This window comes from Carex rostrata, chromosome 30 (assembly GCF_964058835.1).
Source record: "Carex rostrata chromosome 30, lpCarRost1.2, whole genome shotgun sequence".
In the NCBI taxonomy this organism is placed as follows: domain Eukaryota; kingdom Viridiplantae; phylum Streptophyta; class Magnoliopsida; order Poales; family Cyperaceae; genus Carex; species Carex rostrata.
The window spans coordinates 2,849,402-2,865,582 of NC_135947.1; the positions used below are offsets into that span (position 1 = coordinate 2,849,402).

At 32.7% G+C, this 16,181-nt stretch overlaps 1 protein-coding gene across 1 annotated transcript; it reads left to right on the plus strand.

The window, feature by feature from the left end:
* Window positions 1–7,904: 7,904 nt before the first annotated feature.
* On the plus strand, window positions 7,905–12,081 carry LOC144546688 (uncharacterized). Its single transcript, XM_078295223.1, has 6 exons — window positions 7,905–8,156; window positions 9,374–9,425; window positions 9,761–9,869; window positions 10,293–10,772; window positions 11,028–11,368; window positions 11,620–12,081. Exons 2-6 carry the CDS (start codon window positions 9,420–9,422, stop codon window positions 11,788–11,790), a joined length of 1,107 nt encoding a protein of 368 aa, XP_078151349.1. The 5' UTR covers window positions 7,905–8,156; window positions 9,374–9,419; the 3' UTR covers window positions 11,791–12,081.
* Window positions 12,082–16,181: the final 4,100 nt, after the last annotated feature.

Sequence of the window (16,181 nt, forward strand, 5' to 3'; positions counted from 1 at the left end):
GTAATTAATTGGCAAAGACACGTCAAGAATCCAGTTTCTCTGTGTCTGACATGGACATATACCAAGAAACGGTGAACAAAACTATGCATGCTGATCCGCTACCATGCATGCCAAAATTAAGCACTACCGCAAGCTAATATTCTTTTGTCCAAGTAACAAAAACATATGTATAATAAAATAACAATTGTCAAACTTAAAAAATTATATTTTTTTTCAATTTATTATAATTTGAATTATAAATATCGCCATGTTTACGTCTATTATGTTCGTGAAACTTGAAAAATCACGTCGTGTTAATGTGTTATGGAATACTATATCTTTATCTCTTTCTTGAGCATCAACTGCTATGATATATGGATCAAGTAGATGTATTTCATGGAATGGGAGTAGATCTGATGCCCATCGGACATAGTTTCAGTTTATGGGCAGGGATACCGGCCGGAGCTATTAAAAGAACACGACTTGCCGCTGGGTCTATTTCCAAAAAATATAACTAGCTATTACTTTGATGTGAATACAAAAAAAATTACAGTCAACGTGCCCGGTATTTGGACGTCTTTGCGGTTTTCAAACACTGTTACCGGATGCCTTGAGAGAGGGAGGCTAAACCATATAAATGAAATACGGACGGAGAGTCTTACACAGGAAGAAGTTCATTGCATAGAGATCAAGTCAATAAAAGGTAAATTACACCTTCATTTAACTGGTAAAGTGGACAAACTTAGGCGCTTTGATGAATTTGCAACTCTCACTACAGCAATCACACTATCAGCGACCGGTTTTCCGTTCAATTTCATTAATATTTATGATGATATGTGAGAAAATTTATAAATCTAAAACCATGGACGTCTTCTACGTAATTTTCTCTTTCAAATGAGATCCATAATGACATACTTTCGGGTTATCCGTCGTGCAAGTATTCATATCTCGTCATACAAATATTCATACGTTGTCGTGTAAGTATTCATACCTCGTAATGCATTACCTGTGGGGACCGCTAATTAAGTGGGGGATCACTAACTACTTAGGTAACCACCTAATATTTGATAGATTTTACAACTGTCATGTGTAAATATGGATGCATATGCGCGCAGGTGTTAATATATAATATATCAAGTATGAATACTTGTGCGGCAGACAACTCAAAAGTACTTCATCATGGATCTCATTTGAAAGATAAAATTACGTAGAAAATATCTGTGACTTTAGATTTGCAAAAAAATTCACAGATTGTCAGAAATATGGGCGACATTGAAGTAAGAAAAAAAACTATAAAATGTGTAAAAAATGAGTATGTGATAAGAAAGATTGTTTAAAGAAATACTTGATATCTTACATATGAATACTTACTATATTAGATGTTAATACTTGCGTGTATAAGTATACATATTTATGCGCATCAGTTGTAAAGTTTTTCAAATATAAGTGGTCTCCCACATTATTAATGACTGATACACGTTTTCTTTTGTCTTTTTGTACTGGAAGTTGTGGTCTCCTCATATAATTAATGATTGGGGGATGGATGGGAAAAATAAACTGGGGGAAAAAAATATTTATTCTAAAAAAAATCAACTCAATTAGTGAGCTAAACTAGACACAAAGTTGTCATGAAAGAATAAGTATAAAAGAACAAATATGTACATATTGGTGCACTTATAAAAATTGCAACTCTTTTAGAAGTTTAAGAAACGGAACTTTTTTTTTTTTTTTTGCAATATAATAGCATTCTCAAACACAATCTTCCAATCTAAAGTAACATTTCCAAATCTATTATTTCTGCACCATTTTTGTCCACATAGGTCAAATTCAATTAGAACTATAGTAACAAGATTTGCGAATAATTCAGATTTGAGCTGTTGGCGAATCAATCTGCGTATTATTTAGTTTTCCGAATTCTTTCACATTTTTTTTTGCTCTCTTGTAGGAATTTTTTTTTCACTCAATGTATAATTCCGAATTATTCATGAATTATTCTCGAATCACAAATTTTTAACTCTGCTGAACCTTTTTCAAATCATTAAGTTGTCACTATAATTAATAATTAGAACCACTCATGGAGTCAGTCATTCATTGGACTACACAAACCCCAACATCAGAACAGAGCACAATTGGCAGTGTTGATTAAAGAACAAGCTCAACAAGAATATTACACATTTACACTGATGTAATAATAAAAGAAAAATACAATTGGTAGGGTTGATTAAAGAACAAGCCCAACAAAGAGGAACAAGTTAACCAATGCTTTCTTTCTCCTTCGACGCGCCAACGTATAAAGAAACCAAGCTCTGCTGCAACTAGGGGTGAGTAATGAGCGAGCATGAGCGAGTTAGGGTATGCTCGTGCTCGCTCATTTAATAAATGAGCGAGTTAAAGTGAGCGAATAAATGAACGAGTCAGAAATGAGCGAGTTATGAGCGGCTCACGAGTTATGAGTACTAAAATTTAATAAATTGTCATAATTCAATTAAATAGAATAATAACAAAAAAATCAACGGTATTAAAAAAATAGAATGATAACAACATAAACTAACAATAGCACACTAATAAGAATCCAACAAGTTATGAGTACTAAAAAAATGAATGTATAAACTATGAGGCGTCTGTTTTGAGGCTTATGTTTTAAAAAAATAAATAAATGTATAAACTATGAATATTTGGAATTGAATGTGTCGGCGGAATTAGATGTGACAAATTTTAAATGAGCGAGTTATGAGCGAGTTGGGACATGCTCATGCTCGCTCATTTAATAAATGAGCGAGTTTAAGTGATCATTTAGTGAGCGAGTTATGAGCAATCTACTCACCTAGATGCAGTTCAGTGCTCTTTCTCTAAGCCTACAGTCGTCCCCGAATAGAGCCCATAAATAAGATGGGCTTTTGTGGGCCTCCCGTGCCGAATTGAGGGGGTATTGATGCCCAACACGTAAAGCTCCATATATTAGCGACACGTATCGTGTAGGAAGTGGAGAACATCTTCTTACTGAATGGTGATGTAAAGTGTCTGACCTCATCATTGCTAGGTGCTTACTCAGGAGCCCGTGTCCCCCCCCAGGTACCTGATTTGCAATTGAAACAAATGAACGGTCTAGATTAATTTTATTCAAGTCCAACTCAATCCGGTGGCTGATGAGACCGTAGGGGTTTGCTTTAAGATTCGTGCCAAGTGAATAACGGTCCAGATTCATCACTTGCACCTCAGGTACCTGGGGTGATGCAGATTCCTTACTCATGAAGTCATCGGTGGATCGCGTGTGTTATCTTGTGCGTTACATATAAAGACCAGAAGTAAAATAATTTCTAGTCACCGACTTGAGCATCTTCGTTTGGACGGGAAGAGATGGAAATTTGAATGGGCATGAAAAAAATTAACTTAAGAGCTCTTTCAAATGTCATCTCTTTCACCATGAGATTGATTTTTTTTATTTTTTTTTCCATCTCTTTACAAATTTATGAGAAAAAAAAAATTAGATCTAACCAAATTATTTTTTATCCACCATCTCTTGTTTCATTTCTCTGCTTAAAATATTCTAATAAAAAATATTGTATGCATTAATACCAAATGTTGATTATTATATTTATTTATATTTGCATCCAAATCTTATAAATTATCACGCAAATCACTTAATTTAATTTTATAATCGTAAAAGATGTTTTTAATTATCGAAAATCATAATGTTTTTGTTATTATTTTAATGTCATTCATACACGACTAACCAAAGATAAAATTATAATTTATTATGTTTGTACAATTTTATTGTATGTTAATTATCACACTTTAGATTATTATAATTAATCACAAAGTTAGTACTAATAAAAAATCTTTAAGAAATACAGTTTCAATGAATATCTTTCTATAATTAGAATATTTTCACAACTATTTCTATGGTACAACCGAACACTCATTCCCTACATTCACATAATCATTATCGTGCGTACTTATGAGTATGAGATCTCGCAAATAAAAAAAAAATTGAGTTTTCAAATCTATCAATCTCACCCCACACAATCCCGTGACAAAACAAATTTGCTCTAAAACCACTCCACGCAAATAATTTTTCATTATGAAAATAAAACTAATTAAATAATATTGAAAATACTGTATGTTTTTATCAAGGTTCTAAATAGCGATTATAGCGGCATAGTGGGGAGACAAAAAAAAAGCTATTGCGAATAGCGTAGCTATAGCGGAAGCTATCATACATAGCGATTTTCCCTTTTCAAACTTTATATTATATATTTCTACTAATTATCAACATAATCAATATTAGAGAATTGATGTAACAACTAAATGACAATTAATCTAAATCTATACTTTTTATCAATTACGCAAATCAAAAGAAAAAAAAAATCTAAAAAGTGACATTATTTAATAGTTTATACTTCATAGTATTACATATTATAATAGACAAAGAGCAATTAATTTTTGAAGGTAAATGAAGTCAATATACACTTTTAACATTATTGAAATGAACGACAATAATTTTACAAATGAATACTATGCAAAGAGCAATCAAAATGAAGAATTAGTATTTGAATATTTCTCGATATAGAATGATAGAATAAATCACAAATAAAAATAGAAGCATATAGTTTGGTTTAGTATACTTATCGTAGAAGACCATGTAGCATTAGAAATAAGAATAGAAGTACAGAAGTCCATATAAATTGTAAAAAAAAAAAAAAAAAACCCATGTAGCATAGCGGTAGCTATAGCGGGTCTCATATAGAGGTAATAGCGGTCAGCTATTATAGCTATAGCGGTCGTAGCTAAGTTAGCGCAATTTTATCTCATAACTTAGCGTTTATGGTTCGAAAAAACTATAACGTAACTATAGCGCCGCTATAGCTAGCTATTTAGAACACTAGTTTTTATACTTGAAAAGAATCAATATCTATTCTATTTCCGAACAATTAATTCAAAATTCAAATGTTTAATTAATAAAAAAATATTAAATGAGGAGGACTAAAATATTGCATGAGAGACAAAGAAGAAACTACATTAAAATTTAGTTAATGGGTTGGAACAAAAACCAAAAACGTAAAAATATATAATTAATGTGGTAGGTGAGATTTTTACTCAAATATTTTACATTCACAACGAGTAATTTTAATTACTGGACTACAAGTACTTAGTATTTTACGAAGAGAAGTTGAATTATATATAAAAACTTAAAGAAAAGAAAATTTTAATTAAATTTCAATATACATAAGTAAAAAATGATAATCATAGGAATAACTGAAATATAATATTGAACGAAATATATATTATTATTTTTTAAGTAAAGGTCGGAGGTCTAGCCACCCACTATTTAATATCTACAAAAATTATCTCTTTCAGATTTTGATCTAGCAACTTTTCACATGAAGCATTACATTTGCCACTATACCAAAAAATAGTTATCGAATATATATTATTAATTAAGATGAAAAACGGTTAACTATATAGAATTAAAATATATTTGAGCGAATTAACGCTGCTTATCGCATTTGGTCAAGGCGTTGGTCTTCCATGCACTAAATAATGCTGCTAGTTCTAGCATCTGACTTAAACTAAATAATGCTTACATAAATCATAAACACGGTAATAAATAAAAGTGTAAGAAACCACATTACATTAATTGATTATTGCATGGACAAGATATTAGATTTCAACAACTTGAACTTGAAAATTAAAGCATAGCCTCACATGGTGAAAGAAATATTTGGAATATGATTTCTTCATTGATCCTATCCTAGAAAAATCCCTATATTTATAGGTTACAACTTACAAGTACTTGTATACCAGGTAATTTTTGTTGTCAAATAAGGTATCTGTCAAAAATCTCTAAATATTTGATAATTCGGTACATGCCTTCAAATTCTTCCCATAATTTGCTTCTTCAACAAATCCAGATTTGCTTCTTTGTACAAATATTTACTCAGGATATGTTCCGATTTTAGAGATACTTAAAATATAAAAGTTGTAGATTTCGTTGTCAGCTTTTCATAGAATATTTATTCATAAACCCCACTTGATATGAGAAAGATATGGCCAGAATACCATGCAAACATTCCTAAAACTATCCATATTGCATGATTTGTTTCCTTTTTCACCAAACTTCTTCATCTCTTTCTATAATTAAAAAAAAATCAACTTAGTGAGCTAAACTAGACACAAAATTGTCATGAAAGAATAAATATAAAAGAACAATTATGTATATATTTTGCACTTATCAGAAATATAACTATTTTTAAAAGTGTAAGAAACAAAACTTGAATTTTTTTTCCCAATATAATAGCATTCTCAAACGCAATCTACCACTCTAAAGTAACATTTACAAATCAATTTCTGCACCATTTTTGTCTACAAATATCAATTAGAACCAGTGTTTTAAATAGCGCGCTATAGAGCCGCTATAGCAGCGCTATAGTATTTTTGGACCATAAACGCTAAGCTATGGCATAATAACGCGCTATTTGAGCTACGGACGCTATAGCGGTAATAGCGGTCCGCTATAGCACATAGCGTGTAACGCAAATAGCGCCCGCTATGCAACATTTGCTGATTTTTTTTTTCAATTTATATGAGCTTTAAATAAATGCTCAGATTGAATTTTTACCGTAATTTTTTTTTGCAATTGATGTACTAAGCTTTATATTAAACTATTAAATATTTAATGAGAGATTCATCAAATGAAATCAAAATAAGGTAGCTACAACGCGCTATGCAACATAAGCTATTTTTATTTTCTTTTCAATTTATATGAGTTTTAAATAAATGCTTAGATTGAATATATTAAGATATTTCTTGAAGTAACAAAATGATACTTACTATACAGTAGTTTGAATATTTTGAATATATTAAGATAGTTAATTATGCCATGATGTCTAGGTTATTTTGAAATTTAAATAGAAAAAAAGATAGATTATGTCATGCTGAATATATTTTGAATAAAAAAAATTTGATAGTTTATGATATTAGTATTATTATGGATATTTTGAGTCGCAATTTGGACTTTGTATTAGTTCAATATGAATATTATTATTTTTTAATCAATTTAATATTATTTATTGTTCTATAAAACTTAGATAATGTTGATATTTAGTACAAATATATGATATATTTTTTATAAAAATAAGAAAACGCTATGTAACATAGCTTTTGTTATAACGACGTTATTCACTATAGCTTTTTTTATAGACTTCCTGCTATGAGACGATAAATGCTATTTAGAACCTTGATTAGAACCACCTATAGAGTTAGCGTCAGTCATTCATGCAATAGACTACACAAACCCCAACATCAGAACAGAGTACAGAAAACCCAGACTACACTTCAGCAGCTGGCCTATTGCCAGATACTACTGTAGCCAACAAACCAGATTACAAATTTATTCTATATCTGGTCTTTATACACCCGGATACAAAACGAACTTCCTAGAACAATACTTTACCAGGTGATGGAACAACACCAAGTCCATTCAATAGGAAGTGACCCAGACCAGACCACCACACTCCATCATTCATTCATTCATTCTGTGGACCTAATTGGTGCGGCTCCCGCACGTGCGAACAAGAGGCGCTGACCCTAGGCGCAGTCATCCACGCGTCACCCGATTGAACGCTCAGCGTATATGGGTAGATCAAATCACGACCGTATAATTTCCAACCTCAACCTGCCCATCCAATCACTACTGTTGGCCCCACTTATCATTGATAATTCTTCATGAACCATCCAAACACCGGGTTCATATGAAGATGTCAAATGTGACTCCCGATCTAGTTACCGACTCAGAGTTAATCATACGGATACATATGGTGTACAGGACCGTAAAGAATAATTCTCTCGGGACCCATATTAAAGTGAAACTCTATTTGATGGAACAAACTGGACCAGGTTTATATATGATCGAGATATTGTTTTGCGAAGTCTGACCTTGTCTTTCTTTTCTTCCCGACATAGGTCTTAAGAAGAAACCGTGCGGGATCCCAATACCTCTATTTCTCTCTCTCGGTTACCCTTCCCTTTTGTTCGATTTCTCCGTACATAATTTAACCTAGGTTTCTTCAACCTCGATTGAAGTTCAATTTTAGCTAAGTCGGCTAATTTCTTGAGTTGCTAAGTAGAGAATTAGAGCTTGAAGGAAGAGAGAAGGAAGTGGGAACTGCGCTTTATCGGTAATAATTTGTAAATTCTGTTGTCTGGATTTAGATTGAAATTTCTTCTTTTTTAATTAAATCACTTGATGAATTGATTTCTTTTCAGGTTTTAGGTTTTTCTGGGTTTTTGTTTTGTTTATTAGTTTGTGGTCGTTTTCATAGTTAGTGTTGTTGGATCGTTGGAATTCAGACTATTTTCGGTGAATTCTACTATAATTCGAGCAGTAGAATGTAGTTTTAGTTGAAACAAATCATTTCTCTTGCACTAAGTTAGGTTATTTGGGTTTTGGGTTTTGCAAATACGAATGCTATTCCACTGTAAATTTAGATAATCGTTCTTGCTACGCTCATCCATTGGGCGTAGATAGCAATATTGAACAATTCTTCTCTCTTTTTTTTCCTTTTTAGTCTATAATTTTTTGCCTTCTAATTTGAGTCTGTTGATAAAACTTGGCGAAGTCACTGATAGAAACTTTAATCTTAATGAATACTTTTTTGATGAATTAATCTACTGAAATATATGTTAATTTTTTGTTTCAATTTTTTTTTTTTTTTAAATCTAAACATTGATTAGTCCGTTTCCAATCAGTTATCGGATCAATTATCTACAGTTCTGTCGCAGATAAAATCCTCACCATAATTATTTTCCCCTCTTTTGGTTGGAATCTGTTTCTCTGTGGCACTTATCTGTGCAGAAACCTATGTCACATGTTGGTCAGCATGTGATTAGTTTTTTCCTTGACTCATCAGTAATCCACGGCACTAATTGCTGTACTGGATGCCACACAAAAATCTGGATTAATTTGCAAATAGGCTGTAGTAGGCTTGTGAAATAAAGAAATTTTAGTTAGTTTTAGACCAATTGAGTTATCGGGTGGCATTGTATTTTTATTTAGTAGTGAATGTCAAAAGGGACTTGTAAATTTTACATTTTCTTCAAAAGTAGGAATTTCGCAGTTGTTGTGTGCGAACTTAGTTTTGGTTCGGAAGCAATTTTACACATACAGCATAGGTTCGCATTCATTGAATGCGAACTTCTTATTTATAAAAATTTACACATTTTGCATCTCTCTCTCACTTCCTCAAATAATAGTACAAAAAGTAGACTGGTGCACTTAAACACTAGTACCAGAGACCAGAGCCAGATGTCTTTTTTGTTTGAACTATAAAAGATTGGTAAATAAACAAAAAAAATGACATTTAACATTTGTTCATTTCCTTTTTCATTGTTTCAGGTTTGTCAAATAAAGGTGCTTACTTTATCTGATTAAGTCTGATCATATGATGGTATGCATTTATTTCTCTGCAATTCCTTTTAATTTATAATCAAACAATCTGTGTAGTTTCCTGATTAAGTGAATACTGAAAGGTTATTTTGGGGATTCTTGATGTGTGGCTAGGGTATAGTTGATATTTTGTTCCCAAGTAAAACCCTAATCTGTACTTGCAACATCAATTTAGCTAAAAATAAGGAAAGAAGAAAGAGGATCCATGAAAATTGACTAGACATGTGGGCAACTAAACTACCTTTTCTTTGGGGTTGCTGTAAACCTCATGTAGCTTGCCAATATAAAATAAGTTTATCTTATTAATGATCTTGTCAAATACTTTTGATACCTTAGGATCCAATACCAGGCTACCAGTTCAGTCCTTCTAACGAAGAAACTATCTTCTCACTGAACTTTCAACATACTGATTCCCAGTTGAGAGCAATTAATGAGACAAGTTCAGGTAATTGCTTTTATTAATATATATTTTATTTATTTTATAGCTCTTAGACTTTCATTATTATGGTTATTTCTTTGTGTTGTTGTTGTTGTTATAATGACTTTGATAATAATATTGGTTCTGCTGTCCTCATTTTCTTTTCCATTTTTTCCTCTGTGGTGGTTTTGAAAATACCATTATTTAATTCTTTGTTTTAATGTTTGTTTACAATATTAGAGTGTTGATCATTCTCTTGTTATTAACCTTAGCCAAGAGTTCAAAAAAGAAAAACAAAATATTAGTAACCGATGATAAGAAAGAATTAAGGCAAAAGCAGAATCTTGGTATTGGTACTATTGTACACAACCTTGTCAGATGTACCAGCTGGTATGGTACGATAATTACTGTTTCAATAACTGATTCCTCCAATCTCTTATTGAAATGCAGTTCGAGACAACAGCTCAGAGCGGCCTTACCTCATCTCTGATGTTGGTGCTGACATCAGCATAGAAGATGCTTCTAGTAGCAACCCTTCCTCTTCAGATCTCCACATCTGCAGTGTTCTTGATTTTTACCTCTCTGAAAATGTCTCTGCTTTGCATTTCAATAGCCTTATGGGTTTTTCAAATGATACCACCTCATATCAATCATACCAGTACCCCCATTGGGATATGAACATGTTCTTCGACATGGATGAGAGAAACACCTTGCTCCCTTTCCAAAATGGAAATGGTTCTAGTGGGAATGAGGAAGGAGTCGATGACACGAGTTTGTATCTCCAAAGTGGAATTGGAATTGGAAGCGGAATTAGTGGTTATTATGGGGATTTGGAATTGATTCCTGGAGACTTGCCTGATTTGATGGAGGTCGACTCAGGTGCTAAGAGTGTGGGGGGGAAGCATGTCACGCTTGTGCTCGATTTGGATGGTGAGCAGATTGTTTTATTGTAGTAACCCACTTGTCTTTGTTTTTACCTTGGACTTGAGAAAGAAAAGAAAACAATTCAGTTTGTGCAAAAAAAAAGCAGATACTGCTCCCAAATTATATCTTAGCCATATCTTAATTTTATATTACTGTTATTTCTCGTTGACCATTATTGAACCCCTTACTAGATCAGACCTTACTTGATAATAATGCTATAAGCTTATTTGTTCTCTGCATTTATTTTTTTCTTTTGTGCAGAAACCCTAGTGCACTCAACCCTAACCCCATGGGTAGAGGCTGACTTCTCATTTGATGTAATTGCTGACATGAAGAAACACACAGTCTATGTGAAGAAGCGGCCCCACCTCCAGCAATTCCTCGAGAAGGTTGCACAAATGTTTGAAATCGTGATTTTCACTGCCAGCCAGAGTGCCTACGCCTCAAAGCTCCTCGATCAGTTGGATCCTGAGGGACGGCTATTCTCACGAAGAGTTTATCGAGATTCGTGCATTTTTTTCGGCGAGGGAAACTATACCAAGGATTTGACAGTATTAGGGGTAGACTTGGCAAAGGTTGCTATAATTGATAATCTTCCTCAGGTAAATAATTTTCCTTGTCGTCTTTTATACTTTTTTTGTGATTCTTTTGCAGTTAGATTTGCAGGAAGTTTGCTTCTCTAGTTGTTATGGCTTTATTGAGATAGAATTTTTTAATTTTTGGTGCCATCTGATATGTATGGTGTATTGTGCTGTGTACTAGTAGGAGCACCAGCACCGGCAACTGTACTGTGATAGAAAATATGCTTTACCTTACTTTTCTATAACATTTCTACCCTCCCCACCTATTTCAGGTTTACCGGTTGCAAGAGGATAATGGCATCCCAATAAAGAGCTGGTTCGACGACCCGTCAGACGATGCATTGATTCAGCTCCTCCCGTTCCTTGAAATCCTAGCTGATGCAGAGGATGTTCGACCCCTCATTTCCAAGAAGTTCGGTACAAATAGGCAACAAAATATCTAACAGAACAATCTCAACCCAACCTCTATTATTGATCATTTCTCGATTTATCTGATTATTTTCGAGCTATTCGATCATGCTTCAAAGAAGCCATTTTTCATAATTAAGTTTAGTTATATGATTAACAGCCAGCTGGCTGTTGTAGGTTAATGTGGTTGGTAATTAGGGATAATTAGTGCAGAGTTATGTATATAATTAAAATTATCATTATTATTGCTTTCTCAGCTGGGTTTAGATGTCTATGTATATAACAGACATAATTATTGAAATAAAATTGATGTGCTTTCCTGATCCTGATTTATGTGCAATTAATTATTGTGATGTGATGTGATGTGAATGGTTGAGCTTTGTTTGTGTAATTTTGGATGATAAGATTTTAAATTGCAATTAAAGGATCTCTCTCCTTTATATTTAAACTTGTGTAACTTGTGCAGTTACTGGCACAAGGGAAGTCATTTCTTGGAAGAAAAAGAAAATGACATTAATGTCCTTTGTAGAAATTATTAAGTTACAAATAAGTCATGGAAATGCAACAATTTCTAAAAAAAATAAGTCCAAAACAAATATAAGGAATTATTAATCCTCTAATGTTTCGTAGTTGTGACAATTATATTAGAAAGAATCATTTTCATCAAAGATGTTTTTTAATTAACTACTTTTCTTTTAATTTTTACTTTTAATTTTACGTTTGGAAGTTGTATTCTGAAATTAGCGCTAACTCATATCTTGGATGAGCGCTAACTCAGATAATAGCACTATTTTTTATGTGATCCAAATAAAGAATAGCAGAAAAAATAATGCACTAACCAGAATAACGCTATTCTCACGCACCAATTATTAGCTATAGTTGTTGCATGGAGTTTGAATTCAAATTTAATTGATGATTCATTTCATTTTTGTTTTTCGCCTTTTCATATTATTTTAACTCCAATTGGAGTAATTCGCATCTTGATAGAAATCTAGCGGCTGCGCTGCGTTCTTCTAGAAGATAACCGATAAGGATCTATAGCCAGTGGCGGAGTCACACTTGAACAGGAAAACTGGGAAAGGCACTGGCTACACTTTTGTTTAATTTAAAAAGATGTTTTAAAAATATTTAGTGAACTACGCAGCTTATGACTGAAAACGGAGCGAATTCGGAGCGGATAATGTCAATATCAAATTCGTATTCATTTTTTAACAAGTGGATATAAATTAAATGGATGTCAAAATATAAAAGTAAAGACGAGAATTCAAATATTTTTATTTTCTTAGATCTTCATCATGTCTTTATTTTAAAAAAGTTAAAAACTCAAAATTTAGGTCATAACTATCAAAATAAAACCGTTATATGTGATCTATATTATTTTCTCTATGTGCTCATAAGAAAATATCATATCTAGATTTTGTTTTTATGTGAGTCAATAAGTTGAAAAATCAACGTCTAAAAATTATCCACATTAGTACGTTTTTACAACCTCTTGATGACAACCAAAACAAAGTTGAAATGTCATAATTTTTTACACATGCATAGATAAAATAATGTAGGCCATATCCAACTGTTTATTTTGACTTTTAAGTTTAAAGTTTTGAGTTTTTAAAGTTTTAAAATATGGAGGCATGATAGAGGTACCAAAAATAGAACATTTGAACTCTCCTCAAAATTAAGTTTACATTAAATGGATATGTACATTGAGCGGATAATTTACGAATATGAATTCTAATACAAATATGCAACAAATAATTACCGGATAATCGAGTTATATGAATTTTAAGATATAAATATTAATAATAAAATTCAAATATGAAAATTAATAAATAATATAAATTTATAATTTATTAGTTTTTCCAAATATGAGAAACATGGACTCAGTTTTGAAATAGTTCGTATAGCATAATGAAACAAGTCCGGACCATTTATTAGTTTATTAGTTTATTGTGGACTATTTATAAAAAAAACAATAATCCGGTCCAGTTTTCAAATTAGTCCCCCAAAGTTGTCAACTGGCTTGCTGCCTTGTCCTTCTGGAAGAGTTAAAAAATTATAAAAATATTAAAAATAAGTTTTAATATAAAATAATTATAAAATTAAGTCTCATACTAAATTATTGTCCTCTCCGGAATAATTTCCTGCTCCTTCACTGAGTTAAAATAATGATCTGTTCTTCCTTAGTATGATGTTGCCTCATAATCCCAGCATCTTGTTATTAAATCTTAAATGGTCGCTGATTTTTTTTTTTTTTAAATGATTTCAAAAAAATTTAAATGGTCGCATCATCATACGTGGACACTTTTTTTTTATTATATTTAATTTTATTTTGTTTTGTTTAGGCCATGTGGTTTTTATGTGCCTCCTGTTTAGTTATTTAGTGATCGATTCTTTTAATCATTGTTTAATTTTATTTTTATCCGGATTTTTGCAGGGCCCTGTTTGGAGCAGTTATTTTTCGATTGAAATATATTTGTATTGAAATATTATTCTAACATAGGATTATATGTAGTTACATGAGAAATCCAATCTTTCATTTAGTTATATATAAAAGGAGAAAATATTTCCCACAACCTAATTTGTTTTCTAAAAAAACCAATACTAAATTTTCTAATATTAAAATTATATAATTGCGTCACTATTTGAACAACTCAGAAAAATAGTAAATTTTCAATCATTTTATTTATTTATTTATTTATATATATATAGAGCTAGGCTACGGTGAGTTGCGAAGTAAAGCAACTATTTTACTTCACGCTCATATTTTGCGATTTTAAAGTTCAAAACGTCGATCCGAACCGTTCATCTTGTTCTTCATATTGAAATGTGCTTGGAGACCAAATTTCACATTTTTTGGAATTTTTTTACTATTTATTAAGCAATTTTGAAAGTCGCTGATCTGATGGTCCAGAAAATTTTACTGTTTTTTTACTGTTCATAGCAAAACAGCAATTTTCAAAAATGCTTAATAAATAGTAAAAAAATTCCAAAAAATGTAAAATTTGGTCTCCAAGCACATTTCAATATGGATTAAACATCTAACGGTTCGGATCGGTCGTTTGGACTTTCAAAATAAAAATACGGCGTGAAGTAGAAACGCGTTTTACTTCGCAACTCACCGTAGCCCACCTCTATATATATATATATATATATGTTTCATCTTGGTAGAAAAAGGTGGCTCGTGGCTTAGAGTTCAAAACATGAGAGCCACGTGCGAGTCAACATTAGAGTTCAAGCTAAAAAAGTAGTTTGTGGCTCGTTCGTTTTCGGATCGAATTAAAAACGAGCGAGCCACGAGCTGTTTGTTTTTTCGCCACCTGGTTGGTAATGAGCTGAGTTAGATGTAGTTTGTGGCTCACTTATTTTTACAACAAATGAGTCACAAGTGAGCTAACATTAGAATTCAAGCTAAAAAAAAATGGCTCGTGTCTCGCTCATATTTGGACTGAATCAGAAACGAGCAAGTTTTTTTTTCTGAGCGAGCCACGAATTGTGTGCTTTTTTTGCCACTCGGCTGGTAACGAGACTAGCTAGACATAGCTCATGGCTTGCTCATTTTAAAAATAAAGGAGCCACGAGCAAGCCAACATTAGATCAAGCTAAAAAGGTGGCTCATGACATGCTCATTTTCAGACCGAATAAAAAACGAGCGAGCCACAAACTGTGTACTTTTTTGCCACCCGGTGATAAGCCAAGCTAAACGTAGCTGGTGCCTGGTGGCTCGCTCATTTTCAAAACAAGAGATCCACGAACAAGTCAATATTAAAATTCGAGCTAAAAAAAGTTGCTCGTGGCTCGCTCGTTTTCAAACAAAGCTTGAGCGAGCCACGAGCCGTGATCTTTCTTTATTTTCACCCCTATAAGTTGGAATTCGTATCCCCTCAGGTTACCTGACTGAGTAGACTTGAATCGGACGGTCCGAAAATGAATTGGCACGCATCTCAAAGCACAAATAATCATGCCCCCTCTATCATCCCACATCCCAACCGGCTGAGAGTAAATCTGAGCCGTCCGTTTCAATTGTCTTGAGTCAGGTACCTGGGAGGATACGGATCCTACAAGTTGATCAAGTCTTCCGTTTGAGCTCTACGGCTAAAGCTCTTGGCAGATGTTATAATCTGATTTAGATCGGACGGTTCAGAGCAGTTCCAACAAAGAACAGCGCAGATCACTGTCCCATTCTGATTCAATTCTCTAATTGCGGGAACTCAGTACTGATGAGTGAGGATAGTGAAGGAAATTAGTCAAAAGCGTTATTGCTTCCATTCAGGTACGTCATGTCATATTTGTTGTTCACGTGATATGATTCTAGAGGAGGGTTCAAATGCACCTAAATTTTTGTGCACCTAAATACATCATATCTTTCAAATCCTTTTTCTCTGTTTTCAAAGTCCAAATAGTCAATCATAATCATTAGATGCGATCT

What these genes read in the sequence shown, in the direction of transcription:
- LOC144546688 (XM_078295223.1), top strand. An exon ending in AATTAATGAGACAAGTTCAG is followed by an intron (nt 9,870 to 10,292) that starts GTAATTGCTTTT and finishes ATTGAAATGCAG; the next exon opens with TTCGAGACAACAGCTCAGAG. An exon ending in GCTTGTGCTCGATTTGGATG is followed by an intron (nt 10,773 to 11,027) that starts GTGAGCAGATTG and finishes TCTTTTGTGCAG; the next exon opens with AAACCCTAGTGCACTCAACC.